Raw genomic sequence first — 18,383 nt, forward strand, 5'->3', positions numbered from 1 at the left:
GCCTATTTTCTTCTTCTTATAAGAAGACCAGTGATTGAATTAGGACCCAACCTAAAGGTACATTTTAACTTACTTAGCTTTACAGTGGACCTATCTCTTAATCTCTAAGCACAGTCACATTTGAGGTACTGAGGGCTCTTCTCTGTCTTCAGACTCAAGTACAACTTGCATTCATCTGGTTTCTGTGAGAATGCAAGCTTTATAAGACTATGCTGAAACTACCTCAAAAATTCAGCCAGAATAACTATATATATTTTTTTTCATGGCTTCCTTGTAATGTGGTGAATTGAGGTGAACACAATTTCCGGTACAAAGTTGTGGGGTGGGAATTAACTCTGCTGAAAAGACCACTTCTACACTTGTAGAACATATAATTGTCTTGTTTCTCTTGAGTGAGCTATAACAAGCACCCAGGACTAGCATACCTGTATCCCTTTGCATCCTATAATCAGAATATACCTTCTACTGTTGTAGTTCAGGGGAAAGATTTGCAAGTACTGCTTCTGCCCTATGTTTGCTCCATATCCTGGAGGAAATGACAGTCAGTGGTTGCACTGGTGTTTGGGAACAAACTCTTGACCAAAGCTGAATTTCTTTTTTGCCTCCACTCCCTGGGGCTCCATGCCGGCTCTACAAATCCATGGCTCCTGGTGGCCATTTTTCCCTTTTTCTTTCCAATTTACTAGATAGGACAGAGAGAAACTGAGAGAGGATGGGGGAGATAGAAGGAAGGAGAGAAAGACAGACACCTACAGAACTGCTACACTGCTTGTGAAGTGGACTCCTGTAAGTGGAGAGTGTGGGGGAGGCTTGAACCAAGGTCCTTGTGCTTGGTAATATGTGCACTTAACCAGGTACACCACTGCTGTCCCCAAGCTGAATTTCTTTCCTCAGTTAACACGAAGGTCTAGGAATGCATTCCTGCATGTATTCGTTGAACATGGGTTGAAAAACTCAAGGATCTTTCATATATATAATTTATTATTGGATAGAGACAGAGAGAAGCCAAGTCAGGAGGAGAGAGGGACAGAGAGACACTTGTAGCCCTGCTTTAACACTCATGAAGTCTTTCCTTCTACAGGTGAGGACCAAGGCCTTGAACCCGAGTCCTTGCATGCCGGGCTAGCGTGAGGGTGTTTCTTCCTAGGCACGTGCTCTCCGGGTTGGAGAGAACTCGACTGGAGCCAACCTGGGCTGATTATTACTCAGGGACGCGGGGACTTGGGAGAGACCAGGAACTCGTGGTGGAGCGGGAACGCAATGTGTCTTTATTGATCAGAGACAACGCTTTTATATATTTAGAACCGGAAGTGGCAAGTCAGAAAAGGAAATGGCTAGGAAAGGAGATGGAGAAAATGAAAGAGCAGGAAGGTAAAAAGCTTCCATAGCAACTGTTGCAAAGGTTTTAACTGGTGGAATTAATTAATACCCTGCAGGCAGGGCGGGTCTCGAGGTAGAAAGAAGATAGATCAAAGGCGGGGATCTTTCAGGCAAAACAATGATTATGTAAATAGACCATAGTATCAGCAATGGAGGATGGAGCAGAGTGGGGGGGGGGCTGGCTTAAGGCCCAATACTTGCACACTGTAATGTGTGTGCTTAACCAGGTGCACCATAGCCTGGTCCCCAAGGATCTTTCCAGTATTGGAGATGCCTGCTTGTTACCAGTAGGTTAGGGCTCTGGGATGCTATGATGTCTCAGTGTTGGGCCCATGTTCCTGCTGCTACCACAGAAGGTTATCAGTAGCGCTTAATTTGCAACCAGATTAAAGTTTTAGGAATTTACATGTATAAAAAGTATTGTAATATTGTAGTTCTAATAAATAATATTACCATAGTTAGACACTAATATGACAATTGCATACCAGTGGAGCAGAAAGGAACAGGGCACTCCCAAATACTATGGCCAAGTCACTATGGACACTGAAGAGATCAACAGTCCAATAATCAAAAGGCCAGAATTCAGACATATTATTGAGTCTTACTAGCTTTGCGTGTCTGAGTCACTGAACCACACTGAACTCTTTCTAAAGTGGGGAAAATACTGTGCCCTTAGAGAAGGAAATGATCAGTAAAGAGGTACTTTATATTCAGAACACAGCATACTGATAAACCTAGCCTTTTAAAAAATTCCACTTTTTAAAAAAATTCTACTCCTTATCAGCCAAAGTGTCTGCACAGGCTTTTATGATAGTAATTTTCACAGTGCTTTATAGAAATTTACATATATATATATTTTTCTGCTGTAAGTTCCATGAAAGCAGAGACTAAATTCTTTATCTTGTATCACTGACCTAGCTCTTCCTTGGTACTCAGTGAATGAATATATAAGTAATAATATTGGTCTTTGAATTTATCGAAGACATGAGAAAAATAGTATAGACCCATGAAAAAAATATATATATATTTTCCCAAAAATGTTAAGGGTGCTGAAAGATAGCTTATCTTATAGGGCATGAGCCTTGTCATGCACAGTCAAGGTATGAGCTCCCAGGACAACATGGTAGTACCATGCATGAAGGGAAGTTCTGGTATTAGAGTATCTGTCTGTCTCTCTGTGTGTGTGCCTCTTTTCTATATATGAATGAAAAAGTCAGCCAAGGAACAGTGAAATCATGTAAGTATGAGGTTCTGGCATAAAAAGATAAAAAACATAGTGATTTCATTTGATTTGATTTTATCATTTACTTATTAGAGTTAGAGAGCAAACAAGAGGGAAGGGGAAGACGGGGTGGGGGGGAGGGATTTACAGCCCGGCTTCACCATTTATGATGCTCCCTCCTCAACCCCCCCTCCCCCCGCAAGTGGAGATTATGGCTTGAACCTAAGTCCTTGTACATTGTGACCTGTGCACTCAAACAGGTGTGACACTGTCCGGTCCCCAGGATTCTAGATCTTTCAGATTTATATCATAGGTTTATTATTTTTTCTCACTTAAATTATTTTTCTTTCAATTTCATACAAGTAGTTCAGTCACAGTGTTGTACAGGTACACAGAAAAGGGTTTCTGGCTTTATTCATGGCCAAAGTCATCAGGTGCTTTCACAATGAAAGAAAAAGCTCAGATGCTCCTTGCTACCCAGACTCCCACCAAGAGAACCGCTGCCATCTGCAGCCATACTATGGAAACTCAGAACCAGACAGAAAGAAAGCAATCAGGGAAGGGGAGGGGATACGGAGATCTGGTGGTGGGAATTGTGTGGAGTTGTACCCCTCTTATCCTATGGTTTTGTTAACGTCTCTTTTTTTTAAATAAATAAAAAAATTAAAAAATTTACAGTCGACCTAAAAAAAAAAAAGAACAAGACAGAAAGAGACATGTTTTTTATTACCGGAATGCTGGTATTCACCACTTCAGGGACTGCAAGGTATGCTTTGTCATTCAATTATATTTGTACCATTCCCTCCCTCCCTTCCTTCCTTCCTTCCTTCCTTCCTTCCTTCCTTCCTTCTCCTTTATCTCTCTCTCTCTCTCTCTTTCTTTCCTCAATGGTCTATGTATGAGGATTTGGAGGCTGGCCTGTGGTGAATATGTCCAACCAGCCAGCATGAAGCCAGTACTATGACCATAACTTACTCTTCGGCTGCATGGTGTTTGTGTGGATGACAAGATCTGAATGCAAAGCACAGGCAGACGTGGCTATCAGACACAGATAAAAACCGTGCACATTTTACCACAGAGCCATGTACCATTTTCTTTACATAAACACACAGACATAACATATTGATGTGCATGTGTAGGCCAGTACTTTATTATTATTATTATTATTATTATTATTATTATTACCACTGGGGTTATTCTGGAGCTTGGGGGCTGCACAATGAATCTACCACTCCTGGAAGCCATTTTTTTCCTTTCTTTTATTTGATAGGACTGAGAGAAATTGAGAGGAGAAAAGGAGGGGGGGAGATAGAGAGGCACCTGCAGCACTGCTTCACCACTTGTAAAGCTTCCTCCTTGCAGGTGGGGACCAGGGACTTGAACCCAGGATTTTGTGCATGGTAATATGCCAGTATATTACTTGTTAATTATCATTAATCTGTATCCAGGATAAAGAACATCATAAAACAAAAATTCTGAAGTTTCACTTGTATAATTGTTCAACCAGGCTTGGTTTTACTCTGAGAAAGTTTCAGCTGTGCTGTGATCGTGGTATCCTTTACCACTCCTTAGGACTCACTGTCATTTAGAAGGGAGCAGGGCACCTCAAATCTTTAAAAGGATCTCTGAATCAATAGTCCCAGCAAGCAGATCTAGTCAATATTTCTTAAAATTGAGTACTCAAGCCATAGGTGAGGGCAGGAGCAAGGACTCAGTATGGCCCACTTCCAGAAGAGAAAAGATTGGTATTGACTTAAAGTTCTTTGCCTGTGAGTACTCTACAAACATCTAATAAAATGTTTTGAAATTTATGGTCATAGTTAATACAATACACTTCCAGTTCCTAGCTTTTTATACACAGAGGCATTTTTATTGTTATTTTCAATCTTTAGACTACATAGTCTTGCTGCTATTTATTTAGAAACAAACTAAGACAAACAGTTTTAAAAATTGCTTATGAGATAGAAGCAAATTCCTACCTATGAACTAGGGTATTCTTGAGTCCACCAACCAGACCTCGGGCGATAGTCTTCGCTTGGGGAGTAAGAATTGCTTGAGAGACATGGAAAGAGCCTTGGGGGGCACGCTCACTCAGGGTGGTCTCCAGGAAGAGGATCAGCTTGCGCACACTTGTGGTATTTGCCCAGGGTGCAGGAATCTTCTTCCCAGGCCACAAGAAGGGGTATTGCTTATAGAAGGGACAGTGGTAGAAAATCAGAACCTAAAGTATTTAAAACAGGACAAAGAGAACAATTTGTGAGGGAGTGGGAATGTTAATGTCTTAGTTTTACACTGACTGCTGGGTGGAAAGGTAAATATAAAACACACATAAAATTCATGATTTCTTAGATATATTTAAATTTATGGAGAAAGAGAGACAGACAGATAGACAGACATGGTGTGTGCACTAGAGCATTACTATAGTATATGTGATGCCAGGGATCTAATTCAGAACTTCATGCCTGCAAGTCCTGTACTCTACCTGATATATTTGCAAATCAATAGGTAATTTCTGACTAAAGCAATAACAACGAGGCTGACAGTCATATTAGCTTTTCGTTGTTGTTGTTATTTTTGTTGTTCTGGGCATCTGTGGAAATGTGGACAAATCCTGAACCCCTTCTTGCTCAAAGATAACAAAGGAAAGGCATGGTTTTGTTTTCAGTGGTTGTAATTATTTGCATCTCTCTCTCCTTCATAACTGGGATCTGAAAATACTATGTGTAAGAAGATATTTTGAAAGAGATCATAGTCACAGTTTTTATTATCACATATTGTTATAATTATTATGTCATTAGTTGCTGTTAATTTTGACTGTGCTTCACTAATGTTTTAAATTTCATCAAAGCTATGCATTTACAGGGAAAAGCATAACATGTGGAGGTGTCTGTAACTATCAGAGCTTCAGGTATCCACCACACACCTTGGAATATATCCCCTGGAAGTAAGAGGGAGAAATCCTATATGCACCTCCTAGTGAATATATTAAATAAGAATATTTTGTTAAGTCTAATCAGTCTATAACTTTGACTAACATAAATATTTAAAGTTATCTATAATAACTGATATGTGATATGGAAATAGCTGTGATTTCTATGGTGACAAATTCACAGGCAGGGTAATATTGTTGGGGGGGGTCTCTGCAGGTACTTTTAATCCACGAGTATACTAAAATTCATTTAATATAAGGGCTAAGGACAAATAATTATATAAGGGAGGTGTGGTAGACTGGGGAGACTTAACTATGGTAATATATACCAGACTTTCATGCCTGAGGTTTCAGAAGTCTTAGGTTTGATCCCTGGCACCACCATAAGCCAGAGCTGAGCAGTGCTCTGGTCTCGGTCTCTCTCTCTCTCTCTCTCTCTCTCTCTCTCTCTCTCTTCCCCAGACAGAGATCCACTTGGATAGTGGTGTCCAGACCTTATGACTCCTATGCTCAGGAGACTGACATTTAGTTCTCAGATTTGAGCTCAACACACTAAACTAATTTAGAAGTAGGTAGATATTCAGCTGCACATGCTGATTCTGAATGAAACTGTTTTTCCCAGGAGAGGGAGGGAGTGTATTACTCAGGGCAGGGAAGACACTAAGGGAGTGATGGGTCTCCTACAGGACCTCTCAGGATGATAGTGATTTTGAAAATAATTAGCAAGCTATACTCACAACATTAATTAGTTTGTGAAAGGCAGCTGAGGGAAAGGGGATCACTATTTTGATTATTCCAATTCAGAGCTCTGCTGTCAAGATTTCTAAAAGTACTCTGCATTTTCCCCTCCCGGGTACTGTTGTTCTACTCCTCAAGGAATGTCGTGTGTGTGTGTGTGTGTGTGTGTGTGTGTGTGTGTGTGTGTGTGTGTGTGTGTTTACACTCCTGGGGCTGCAGTCTTCAGATAGCTGGCCCCAGAGCATAATCCTCTAGACACCTAAGAAGGAGGGCCCTCAGTGAGTATCTGGTTTCCCAAGCACACTGAGCTCATGATGCCTGGTTAAGTGCTCCTGAATGTTGAGCCAGGGAACGTGAGTTTGCTGCACTGGCTGGGCTAATCTTTGGTTTTTCTTGTTTTTTAATGGTTTTGAATAATGTCTGACTAACTGCTAGTGGTAAACATGTGTGATAATGAGGTTAATCACAGGCTCATAGTAAGCAGATTGCCTGGGAGATTGGGAAGGATTTTCCTGGTGGGGGTATAGTTGTCCAGTTTGGAATACTTGGGAGTTGAGTGAGGAAAACTGGTCTGGGGAATGCACTGTGGGCAGGGAAGTCCATTCACAAGGCCTGGCAGGCTAGTTTCTATGATGTCTGCTTCTGGCTCCTGGACAGAGTGCTGCTGTGCCTTGGAAGACCTGAAAAATGTACAAAGCACACACAGAAGGCTAAAGCCTTTCCTCAAGAGTCTCCTTGAGCAACCTGACATAGGACATTTCTGTGTACGGTAGGAAGTTGGCCTTGCAAACCAACCCTTACTCTATAGAATTCAGGGTGTTACCCAGGACCTGCTTTTTGCTTCAGTTTCCTTCCCTAACCTGCTCTGCTGTATGTCTCTCTGTGATACCTTCTACTACATTCATTGATCAGCTTTTCTCTAGGGGCTCAGATTTAAAAGTCCATCTCCTTTAAGATGTATTCTTTAGTGGACCTCCTCCTAATCTGACTGGTCCTTTATTAGAGGTCTTTAGGATGTAGATGTAGATTTAAACCATATATTATTTTTCATTTGCTGGACAGTAGCCTTCCTTTATTCATCTAATCTATCTGAAGGAGTCTTGTCTTGCAATTGTATATTGTTTGCTTTGCATTTTCAGTAGTGTTATGAAGTCTCATTAAAGAGTCTAAATACTGGGGGCTAGATGGTGGTGCACCTGATTTAATGCACACATTACAACGCACAAGGATCCAGGTTCAAGCCCCTGGCCCTTACTTGCAGGGAGTAAGCTTCACAAGTGGTGAAGCAGGGTTGCAGGTGTCTCTCTGTCTCTTTCCCTCTCTCCCTCCTCCTCCCCTCTCAATTTCTGTCTCTATTCAATAATAAATTTAAAAAAACTTTTTAAAAAGGATTCTAAATACTGTCAATCTATAGATCAAACATTTTAAAACTTACAGCCACTAATATGCAAGAATAGACCTGTAAGCGGTGATATAACTTCAGGTTAAATAAATGAAATTTGACTAAATGGCTATATGCTTCTTGCTATTGAATCGTGGCGATAAAATACGCAGGGAGTCACATGCAAGGGTGCTCATTACATATGGATATTTAAAGATAAATCATCAGTAAGGCACTGACTGTCCCATAAAGAGGGGAGACTGATGACTCTGCAATCTCTTTGTCTAGCTGTTAAGAACAGATTTAGCAAGACAACACTGAAGAAGAAATGAAAATAGGAAGGTCACAGAATTAAAATAGACACATTCCCTTACTCTGATAAGGCATCGCAATTTCCACACAACTTCAGGAGTATTTCTAGTAGGTGGCACAAGGTTAACCCATACTTAATCATTGTGATAGGTCATCACTGCGCAGTGAGAAAAACCACACAATATAGTTATTTCTAAAGAGAGCTATTACTCAGCACATTTCCAAACAATTTGCTAAGAAATATGAGAAATTATTCAGAATACAATTTGTGTACAAAGATATATAAAATTGTAATTATAGCAGTCTGTTTATAAACTTAGCTGTACTCAAGTTTTACTCCACCTAAGTGACAATGTTCACATGGTCTCTTAGCTCTGGCTATTCTTCCCATTCTGCCGGTCCTTTGATTTCCTCTGAGTACAGGAATATTAAGAATAAAGTGGAAGTGTTTTCCTAGAATACTTTAAGACATGAGCTGTAAAAAGTGCAGTGTGTGTACGTCACTGGGAGAGCAGCAGAAACTGGGAACTCTGTAGGGCCCATGCTTGCTTCAACTGTGGCTCCCACCACTCATGGACAACTAATCCACTTTTATAGCTTTGCCTGGGCATGACTCTGACTAAACTATTTAAAGTTAATTTAGATGCCAAACAAGGTGGCAGATGGCAAACCAGTTCAATCGCTGATTGGTTCCCAGGGAGCTCTTTTGAAGCTCTCCTAGAGACTGGGAACCATGTTTAATATTCCAAACAAGCTGTGCCTTCTCAACTAACTGCCCAGGAATAAGTTGCCTCACAGCAGAAAATTCACAAGTAATCAGAAAAGGTCTTGCTCTGGGAAGCTCACGTCTCTTTCCTCCTACCTGCCACTTCTTCTCCCACAGGGTCTGCAGCGTCATACTCTCCACACTGCAGGCTGAACACAGCTTGTTCCCAAAGGCTTCCTGAATCTGGAGGATCAGGCGTTTGTGATGGGCCTCATCCATGGCATAGAAGTGGTTGAAATCCAGAAAGATAATCTCTTGGGGGTGCTGTGTAAGAAACGAGTCAATCTCCATCAGTCCATCCCAAACCTTGATGCCAAAAAGCCCATGAATAAAATAGATTTCCTGGTCGGTATCCCCTGGTTTGGAAGACACACGCAGGTCAAAGTAGCGGATTCCAGCTTCCAGTTGTTCCCGGAATGTCAGGTTCTGAGTCACAGACCACTTCTTCATCAGCTTCTTCACCAAGGAGATCCTGGCCAGGCGTTTGATTGCTGGTGTTTGGTCAGGCCCCACTGGGGACTTTTCATCTACCCAGTAACTAAATGAATCATGGGAGCCTACGCAAAAGAATAAAGGTCAGTTGAGATTGGTGCTGGAAAAAATATATTAACTGATAAGAAAATAAAACAGGGGACTTGGTGATAGTATATGTAGTTCAGCTGACATATTACCATGTGCAAGGACTAGGGTTCAAACCTCAAATCTTCATTCATGGGGGGGGGGCTTCATGAGCAGAGAAGCAGGGCTATAGATGTCTCTCTTACTGTCTACCCTCCCATCTCAATCTCTCTCTGTTCTATCAAATGAAAATAAACTAATATGTTAAAATAATAAAAATAAAGAAAATGAAACAAAATTAAGAACTGCGTACACACAGAAAGTTATAAGCAAAGATTTTTCAAGTTTGCCAGGAATGAGATAAACACAGATTACAGGAGGGCCTTGTTAGCAGCTAGTTAAGCCAGACATATATATATATATATTTCTCATATGCTGCTAATATAAAGTAAATTAATAAACATCCTTTTGGGAAACTACATCAGCAATGTTTGGAAAGAGAAGCTATAAAATATTCATACCACTTGATCTAGTAATTTCATTTCAGGAATGCTATACTGAGGAAATAAATTTGAATATTCGAACATGCAAAGCTATTAGCAAAAGAATATTCATAACAGAGATGAACTGGAGCTTGCCTAAGTGTCCTTCCCAGGAGAATGCTTGATGGCAGAATAACTACTTTATTCATGAAGTCATTGACACAAAAGATATAAAAACCTGTATACCTCCAAGATACAGTAGATATTTAAATTCTGAGAAAATGGAGCCCAAGAGGTGATGTAGTTGATAAAGTGTTGGACTCTCAATCCTTAGGCCCAGAGTTCAAGGTCGGGCATTCCATGTGCCAAGTGATATTCTGGTTCTCTCTCACTTTCTTATTATCAAATAAATCTTTTTAAAAAATAAAATTTCTGGGAGTCGGGCTGTAGCGCAGCGGGTTAAGCGCAGGTGGTGCAAAGCACAAGGACCGGCATAAGGATCCCGGTTCGAACCCCGGCTCCCCACCTACAGGGGAGTCGCTTCACAGGTGGTGAAGCAGGTCTGCAGGTGTCTGTCTCTCTCTCCCCCTCTCTGTCTTCCCCTCCTCTCTCCGTTTCTCTCTGTCCTATCCAACAATGACGACACAACAATAATAACTACAACAATAAAACAACAAGGGCAACAAAAGGGAATAAATAAAATATTAAAAAAAAATAAAATAAAATTTCTTTCAGTTTTCTTTTTCTTCTTATTCTTTTTTTAATCCAGAGCACTGCTCAACAATAGTTTATGGTTGTGTGGGGGATTGAACCTGGAACTTCAGAGCTTCAGGCATGAGAGTCTCTTTGCATAACCATTATGCTATCTACCCTGTCTCCAAAAATAAAATTTCTCATTATGTTTTTATGGCTTTTAATATTCTATGCAAAAGTTTGCTTTCAAACTATTTTACAAGTGTAATAAAATCTAAGTGAATAGTGAACATTTCTTGACAAATCAAATAAAAATTCTGAAGAACTCAATATAGGTCGGTTTTGGTCATCTTTATGTCTTAATGAACCGAATGTTCCACTAAATGATAAAATAAATGTTTTGTTCCTTTGCCTCAAAATACAAGAAGATAGTTCCCCTCCCAGGCATGGAGATGGTCTTCTGTTACAAATGACCACCACAGACATATTTTGTACAGTAGTAAGAAAGTATTTCATTAGTAACCTAAAATTAAAATTATGTTTAACATGTATGTTCCATTTTTTCATTGCTTTCTGTGTAATTTTTGCCTTTATTCTTTGGTTATCCCAGTGTGTGATTGAGGCCTTTGGCTCTGTATAAACAGCTGCACTTTGCAAACAAAATCTAGTAGGAAAACACCATGCCCTGACCACTAGTCCTATTCTTAACCACAACTGCTAGCCATATTCAGATTAAAATTCTTATATTTATACAACTTGTTGGTACTATCAATTCTCTTTATTAAATCTTAGAATAGGCATTTCATATGTAATAGAGGATTTTATATTGTTTCAGGTTAGCGTATTTTTTGGGGAGAGAGTAAATTACGCTGGAATGGTCTTACTATTCTGTCTTATCAGAAATAAAGTCTGAAAAAGAGAAACAAAGTGGGGGGTGGATGGTGGCACACTAAGTTAAGTGCAAGGACAAAGTTCTAGTCCCCCTCTGAGCCTCCGGTTCCCACCTGCGGGGGGGGGGGGTCGCCTCACAAGTGGAGTCTGCAGGTGTCTTTCTCTCTCCCTCTCAGTATCCCCTCCTCTCTCAATTTCTCTCTGTCCTATCCACTTTAATTTTTTTTTTGCCACTAGGAGTGGCCGATCCGTAGTGCTGGCACCAAGCCCCAGAGATAACCCTGGAGGAGAGAGAGAGAGAGAGAGAGAAAGAGAGAGAGAGAGAGAGATAGATAGATAGATAGATAGATGATAGATAGAGAGAGAAAGGGAGAGAGGGAGGGAGGGAGGGAGGGAGAGAGATTTGGAGAGAGATGACAAACGCTGCTTTATTTTTATGTAATTTCTAGGACATGGAGGCTATTCAGTACTCATTATGAAAAAGCATATTTATTAATCCTCAGGCAAAGTGAATTTTGCAAGTGAGAAAATGACTAGTATTTTTCAGGTACAAATAATTGCAGTTACTTATAGAAATCTGGAGCAAGTTTCCCCGGATTTTCCTGGGTTGCCTTGTTAATGAGGCCTACTGGATCCTTCCCTAATGCACAGCTTTGAGCTTTGAAGAAACAGAAACTCTTTATACCTCCTCACTGAGAGATTTATTATGTATACTACACAGACACTGAACATTCAGTTATTTCTCTCTTTTAAACTGTGTTAGCAGTCCAGCTGTTCAGGATTGAGTGTGTAATATAGTGAGAGGCACGTATTGAACTTAATTTTTCCCTGGGTATCAGGGAATAGCCATTAACCAAGCCTGGGGGAAAGACAAATCCCCTCTGCATTCGCTTGCTGGTGCTGAGCCCAGTTTTATCTCTAGAGAGAATGTGCTAATAACTTCCAATGCTTTTCTCCCTATCTAAGAATTATGCAGCAATATGACAACAACAGGGCCCCAGGGATCATTACTCAATACACAGGGGCACAAATGGATGGTGCTCAGTCCACCCCACAAAAGAGGGATAGAATGTACATTTCCTGGGAACACTTTCTTTTGATCTCTTCACTCTCTTTCCATCTTCCTCTTTCCTTTCTAACAGCCTGTGCCTAGTACCATGTTCCCCACCCACCCTTATTTCCCCTTGACAAGAAAGAACAGACAAATTGTGGGACTGTGTGCTGAATATTTATAACATGTCCTACTCGGCCTACAGTAGTAATAGTCCATCATCATTCACTAACTACCATTAATATTTTTGCCTCTCTACTTACTTTCTCTAGGGATTTTCCAATTCAGAGTGAGCAAAATAACATTCAAGCACTTAAATACATTTAACCAATTCTTTTAAAAAATACAGAAACACTCTCCCTTTTTCTGTACACAGACTATGTATCAGTTATGCAATCTGCAAACAGTACTTACATGAAAAAAGAAGATCCAGATGCTTTATACCTCAAATTCATTATCAAACTTTCCTCTTCTCTTTATACCAGAAAGAGGTTAATTGATATTTCTTTTTTTAAATCTAAAATAACACTGGCTTATAATGTTATGAGGCTTTCAGGTGTACAGTATTCTAATTAAATATCTATAAATGTAGACAGTCTCTAATAAGTTACTCTCCCTCACATGTCCTTTCCTCTGGAATGTGTGGGTTAAATTCATGCCTTTCCCCAGAAGAGAAGGAAAAAATCCCTAAGTTGATCAATGCCCTATACCCCAAGAGAATTACTGTGTCCATGTGTACCATTACACTCTGATGCAGATAACACTGAAAGTTTCATTTCTGGCCCAGATTCTTCTGTGTTCCCACCTTCTTCGGGTTGTCTTCCACCTGATGACCTGCTCACACAAATTTAGATTTTCACAGCTCATATTCAAGTTACTCTTCTCACCCTCACAAAGGACTTTGCCTGACTTACTGCCAACAGGTCACTCAGTCACACAGATCAGGATGTTGGATTTTATTTAAATTCTTTTTTGTTTTTCTCCCTAACCCTCTTCATGTAGCTAGTTACCCAAACTTTGCATCTGGCTTTGGCAACACATATCAAATGAGTCTCTTCCTCTAACCTGTTTTACTGTCACCCCTTTCACTCACCTACCATTATGTGTCATACAGTCAAGACAAGTGAACCTGTTCCTTTCACTCCAGTCTCTTCCTAGTGTGTTCATATTCAAAAGTTAATTGTCTCAAGAGATAGTGCTGACTATATGATGCCCTTCTTTCCACAGGGGTCCCCAAATCAGCTCACACTCTGAACACTGGTGTTTAGGACCCTCTTCAATGTGGCCGCAGTACAATATTCCAGACCCATCTCATACTCAGCCCCTACAGTAGTTTAGTTTAGTTTCTGTTGGCATGACCTATGCTTTGATTGGCAGGTCTCCTCTTAGACTCTATTCACTTCCTTTTGCTGACACCTTCAGCAGAATATTCGCCACCCCAATTCTGTCTATTCTCCCAAACATGTATAACCCATATTGCTTGCCATATATCTCAACTTATCTATCTATAAAATGGGTACAATAGTGCCTATTGTTAAGAAAAATCCTTTGAAATATTGGAATGTATGCAAAGTGCTGGGAAGAATGTTTATACATAGTTAAGGGAGTGATTAGTATTGATATTATCAGTCACTCGTGAGGTATAGACTAGAGGGCCGGGGGCAGGGTTGCGGTAGTCCTAATAAGTACACATGTTACCATGCACCAGGACCTAGGTTCAAACCCCCCAGTCCCCACCTGCTGGGAGAAAGCTTCACAAGTGGTGAAACAGTGCTGTAGCTGTCTCTTTGTCTCTCCCACCCTCTCTCCCTTCTCAACTTTTCTCTATTGTATCGCATTAAAGAAATATAGTTAATTTTTTTAAAAAAATAATAAAAATATACTAAAAGGAGAAAGGATGAAAAGGAGTTTTAACTAAAGCTCCCTATCTTACATATCATATGTGCAGTCTAGAATATTTTCTTTTTTAAAAAATTTTTAAAAATATTTATTTATTTTGCCTTTTGTTGCCCTTGTTGTTTTATTGTTGTAGTTATTATTGTTGTTCTTGATGTCATCGTTGTTGGATAGGACAGAGAGAAATGGAGAGAGGAGGGGAAGACAGAGAGAGGGAGAGAAAGATAGACACCTGCAGACCTGCTTCACTGCCTTAGAAGCGACTCCCCTGCAGGTGGGGAGTTGGGGGGGGGAATCGAACTGGGATCCTTATGCTAGTCCTTGCATTTTTCTTTTCTTTTTTTTTTTTCTCTACCTTTCTCCATCCTGTAGGGTAACACGTAGGTGACAGCTTTACTTGGCTTACTACTTGCTATTTTGATTACAGATTCAACTTTAACTTCACCAATTTGTGAAAATCTTAAAAGTTCAATATTCTACTTTCTGATCACTTCTTACACCTTTCTTCTGTCTCTTTGTTAACTTGACTTCTATTTCCTCCTAATGTGATAGCCCAGAGTTGGTTCTACCTCATCTATCAGCTATAATAAGGTTGTTAAATGCTACTTCACCTGAGGAATTAATAATTATAACTATTTAAGTACTTTGAAGATCACGGTCTCTGTACGTATGCAGATCACCTGCATAATGAATGCAAATAGAATATGGGACTTTTTTGGTCACCTGGGTTATTGCTGGGGTTTGGTGCCAGCATGACTTCACCACTACCATGTTCTTTTCTTACAGAGGGTGAAAGACTTGGTGAAGGGGAAAAAGGAGAGGGGGGGAGGGAGAGAGGAAATACCGGCAGCACTGTTCCATTACTCATGCATGAATTCTGGCCCTTGAGCATGGTGAGTGATGTGTCCTATTGGATGTGTCACCACAGCTAACATATTTTCTCTCTCTCTTTCTTTCTTTCTTTCTTTCTTTCTTTCTTTCTTTCTTTCTTTCTTTCTTTCTTTCTTTCTTTCTTCCTTCCTTCCTTCCTTCCTTCCTTCCTTCCTTCCTTCCTTTCTTTCTTTCTTTCTTTCTTTCTTTCTTTCTTTCTTTCTTTGTCTCAGGGTTACCACTGGGGTTTGGTACCCGCACTATGAATCCACTACTCCTGGAGGCTATTTTTCTTTCTTTTGTTGCCCTTGTTGTTTATCGTTGTTGTTATTATTATTGTTGTCATTGTTGTTGCATAGGACAGAAAAATCGAGAGAGGAGGGGAAGACAGAGAGGAGAGAATGATAGACACCTGCAGACCTGCTTCAACACTTGTAAAGCGACCCCCTGCAGGGGGGGGGGAAGCTGGGGGCTTGACCCCCACACGATATTTTCTAACATAACTTTTGGACAAGAACAAATGTTTTTCTTCTCTTAGCCAATATGTTTATAGAATGGACTCAATGGTATATTAGGAAATTTCTGCATAAGAAGTTTTGTTGTCATTTCAAAGCTAGACCAATTAAAGCAGAAAAACAAATGAAAAAGCCACCTTAATATTTGGCACTCAGTGAACTGATACCATCCCTAATTTTAGCCCTACAAAAGTGAGGCTATTTTTCCTCTCTTCAGTTCCAGAAACTTATTTTTCTACAACCCTTTTGTCTCTACAATCATTTCACAACTACTGACCTTGCCTCTTTCTATTTCCTTATACAATCAGCAAATATTACAAATGTTTCTTTTTCCTTTTATTATGTACACAGCACCCTGGATAATGTACATAAAAGCACTTTGTAATTGGAAGTGGTGATTCACAACCTTGGATGCACATCAGAAAGCCCTGAGGGAACTTTTAGGAAATGCCAGAGCCCATGATCCCACTCTAAACCCACATCAGTTTCTTTCCAAGGTGGGAGTTGAAAATGGAACATTTGCAACGCCTCCCAGGCAATCTATTGGGCATCCAAGCTATACATGTTACTATGATTTTTTTTTTTCTATACAAGTTCTCTGACTTCTGGGAGTAACTTATCAAATTGAAGCTAGAATGTCTTTTAGGATTTATAATAATCTAGTGGCTGCTTTTCACATATCTTGGTAGGATCTTTCATCAACATAACTTTTTTTTTTTTCCAGGAATGTCTCCTGCTTCTTGGCCAGTTGAATAAAATATAGCTTAACTATGGAGAAGAAAAATATGAGGAAGTCTTGCTTTCCTTATCATGCCTTCTAAGTCATTTGGTGAGGACATTTAGTGTCAATTAGGGCCTGAAGTATGAGCTGGTTTATTGAGTTCTGAATAAAATCACTGAGGTTGCAGAAGTGTGAGAGAGAAAAAATATGAGTGGGAAAAGATTAGCAAGACGTCTGTTCAATTTAATAGCTATTTCCTCCTATACAGCAATAAACTATAAAATATTCTAAGAGACTAGGCATGAGAAAATGAGTTGGCCTTATGAGGAGCAGGGAGAACCAGTAGTTTGTTCTTAATCTAAAATACCAACTGGTCCTTGATTCTTTCTGAGGCTTATTATTTGGGGATTAGGGAATCTTGAAAGAACACACAGCAGTTTTTAGTTAAAACACTTTCATTAACCACTGCTTACAAATTAGAGTTGCAACCACTTTTTTTTTTTTCTTAACCCAGTTAACAAGAAATTAGAGCAAGCTTCTTAAGAACCTAGTTTATAAATAAAACAAAAAGAAGTCAAGCCCATGCTTTGAAACAACACATTTTGTATCCTGCTACAATACTGTTGAGGTCAGGGAATGGATAGGGAGAGCCTGGAGGGCAAAGACACTGCACCACAGAGTTTGCATACATGGGACAAGGGGATTGAGTACAAGAAGAATGCAGAAAATGGGAAGTGGGAACTCGAGCACAAAAGCTGCATATTGGGAGTTGGGCATAGCGCACTTGGTTCAAAGCGTAAGAACCAGCATAAGTATCCGGGTTTAAACCCCCCCCCCCACCGCTCCCCACCTGCAGAGGAGTCGCTTCATAGGCGGTGAAGCAGGTCTGCAGGTGTCTCTCTTCCTCTCCCCCTCTCTTTCTCTCCCCCCTCCATTTCTCTGTGTCCTATCCAACAACAATGACAGCAACAATAACAACGATAAACAAGGCCAACAAAAGGGGGGAAAAAGATGCATATTGTTGGGGGAATTTTGGTAAGGTAACCACACCTGGCGTTTCTAGCAGGCCAATAGGAAGCTGGCCCAGGTGTGATGTATATAAGGTTTAAGAAGAGGCGATATTCACACATAGAGTCCATTTTGGGAAATCTTCCCAGGCCCTCAGGGTCCCTCCCCTGCCCACCTCCAACTTTCTCTCCACTTTCGTTTCTACATTATATCTACCTTATAACTGAACAAAAGAAGATTGGAATCTGCATACCATGGGTCATCTTGTCATTCTTTCAGGAGGTCCCATGAGGAACCCACAGTTAACCTCTTGACTTCCCCAACAGTACGGTGGCATTTCAAATTATATGCTGATTATACTATAGTCAGGGAAAGAAGAATAAGGCAAAAATGGAGTGAAGAACATTAAAAAGGAGAGGCAAACTCCATGGTCACACCTCTGTGTAGCATCTAATGGAGCTAGTGATAGGACAAAGAGTTCTTGATGACACATACCTAAGACTACCTCATTAGGTCTCCTCTCTGTATGTGGGAGTCCTCCTAACCATTTCAGTTCATGGAAACCTCCACACCCTGCACTGACTCATAACTTTCTTTACATAAGTATTTGTAGGCTATGCAGTCTCAATAGAGTGGAATAGGTTGGGGGCGGGGCAGGTGTACAGCACACATCACTAAGCGCAAGGACTGGTAGAAGAATCCTGGTTCAAGCCCCTGGCTCCCCACCTACAGGGGAGTCGCTTCACAAGTGTGAAGCAGGTCTGCAGGTGTCTATCTTTCTCTCTCCCTCTCTCTCTTCCCCTCTTGATTTCTCTCTGTCCTATCCAACAATAATAACAACAACAACAATTATAAACAACAAGGGAAACAAAAAAATAAAAGATTTAAAATAAGAGTGAGTCACAAGGACAGAAAAAATGGGTTATTGGGGGATACATTTTTATTATATAGTTTTTAAAATTTTATTTAA

The 18,383-nt window shown here is 40.3% G+C and overlaps 1 protein-coding gene and 1 non-coding gene across 3 annotated transcripts in view; both read right to left on the reverse strand.

The window, feature by feature from the left end:
• PLCXD2 (phosphatidylinositol specific phospholipase C X domain containing 2) overlaps positions 1-18,383 on the reverse strand; it is a 63,941-nt gene that overhangs the window by 7,994 nt on the left and 37,564 nt on the right. For both annotated transcript variants that reach the window (XM_060198402.1, XM_007516332.3), the window contains 2 exons: positions 8,825-9,285; positions 4,582-4,823 (listed from right to left, as the gene is read on the reverse strand). In XM_060198402.1, coding sequence (XP_060054385.1) covers positions 4,582-4,823; positions 8,825-9,285 — 703 coding nt within the window. The remainder of the gene's footprint in view (positions 1-4,581; positions 4,824-8,824; positions 9,286-18,383) is intronic.
• Positions 3,495-3,678, reverse strand: LOC132540621 (small nucleolar RNA SNORA23). Its single transcript, XR_009551812.1, has one exon. It is a non-coding gene; the product is annotated as a small nucleolar RNA SNORA23 (small nucleolar RNA).

This window comes from Erinaceus europaeus, chromosome 9, assembly GCF_950295315.1.
Source record: "Erinaceus europaeus chromosome 9, mEriEur2.1, whole genome shotgun sequence".
Classification (NCBI taxonomy): domain Eukaryota; kingdom Metazoa; phylum Chordata; class Mammalia; order Eulipotyphla; family Erinaceidae; genus Erinaceus; species Erinaceus europaeus.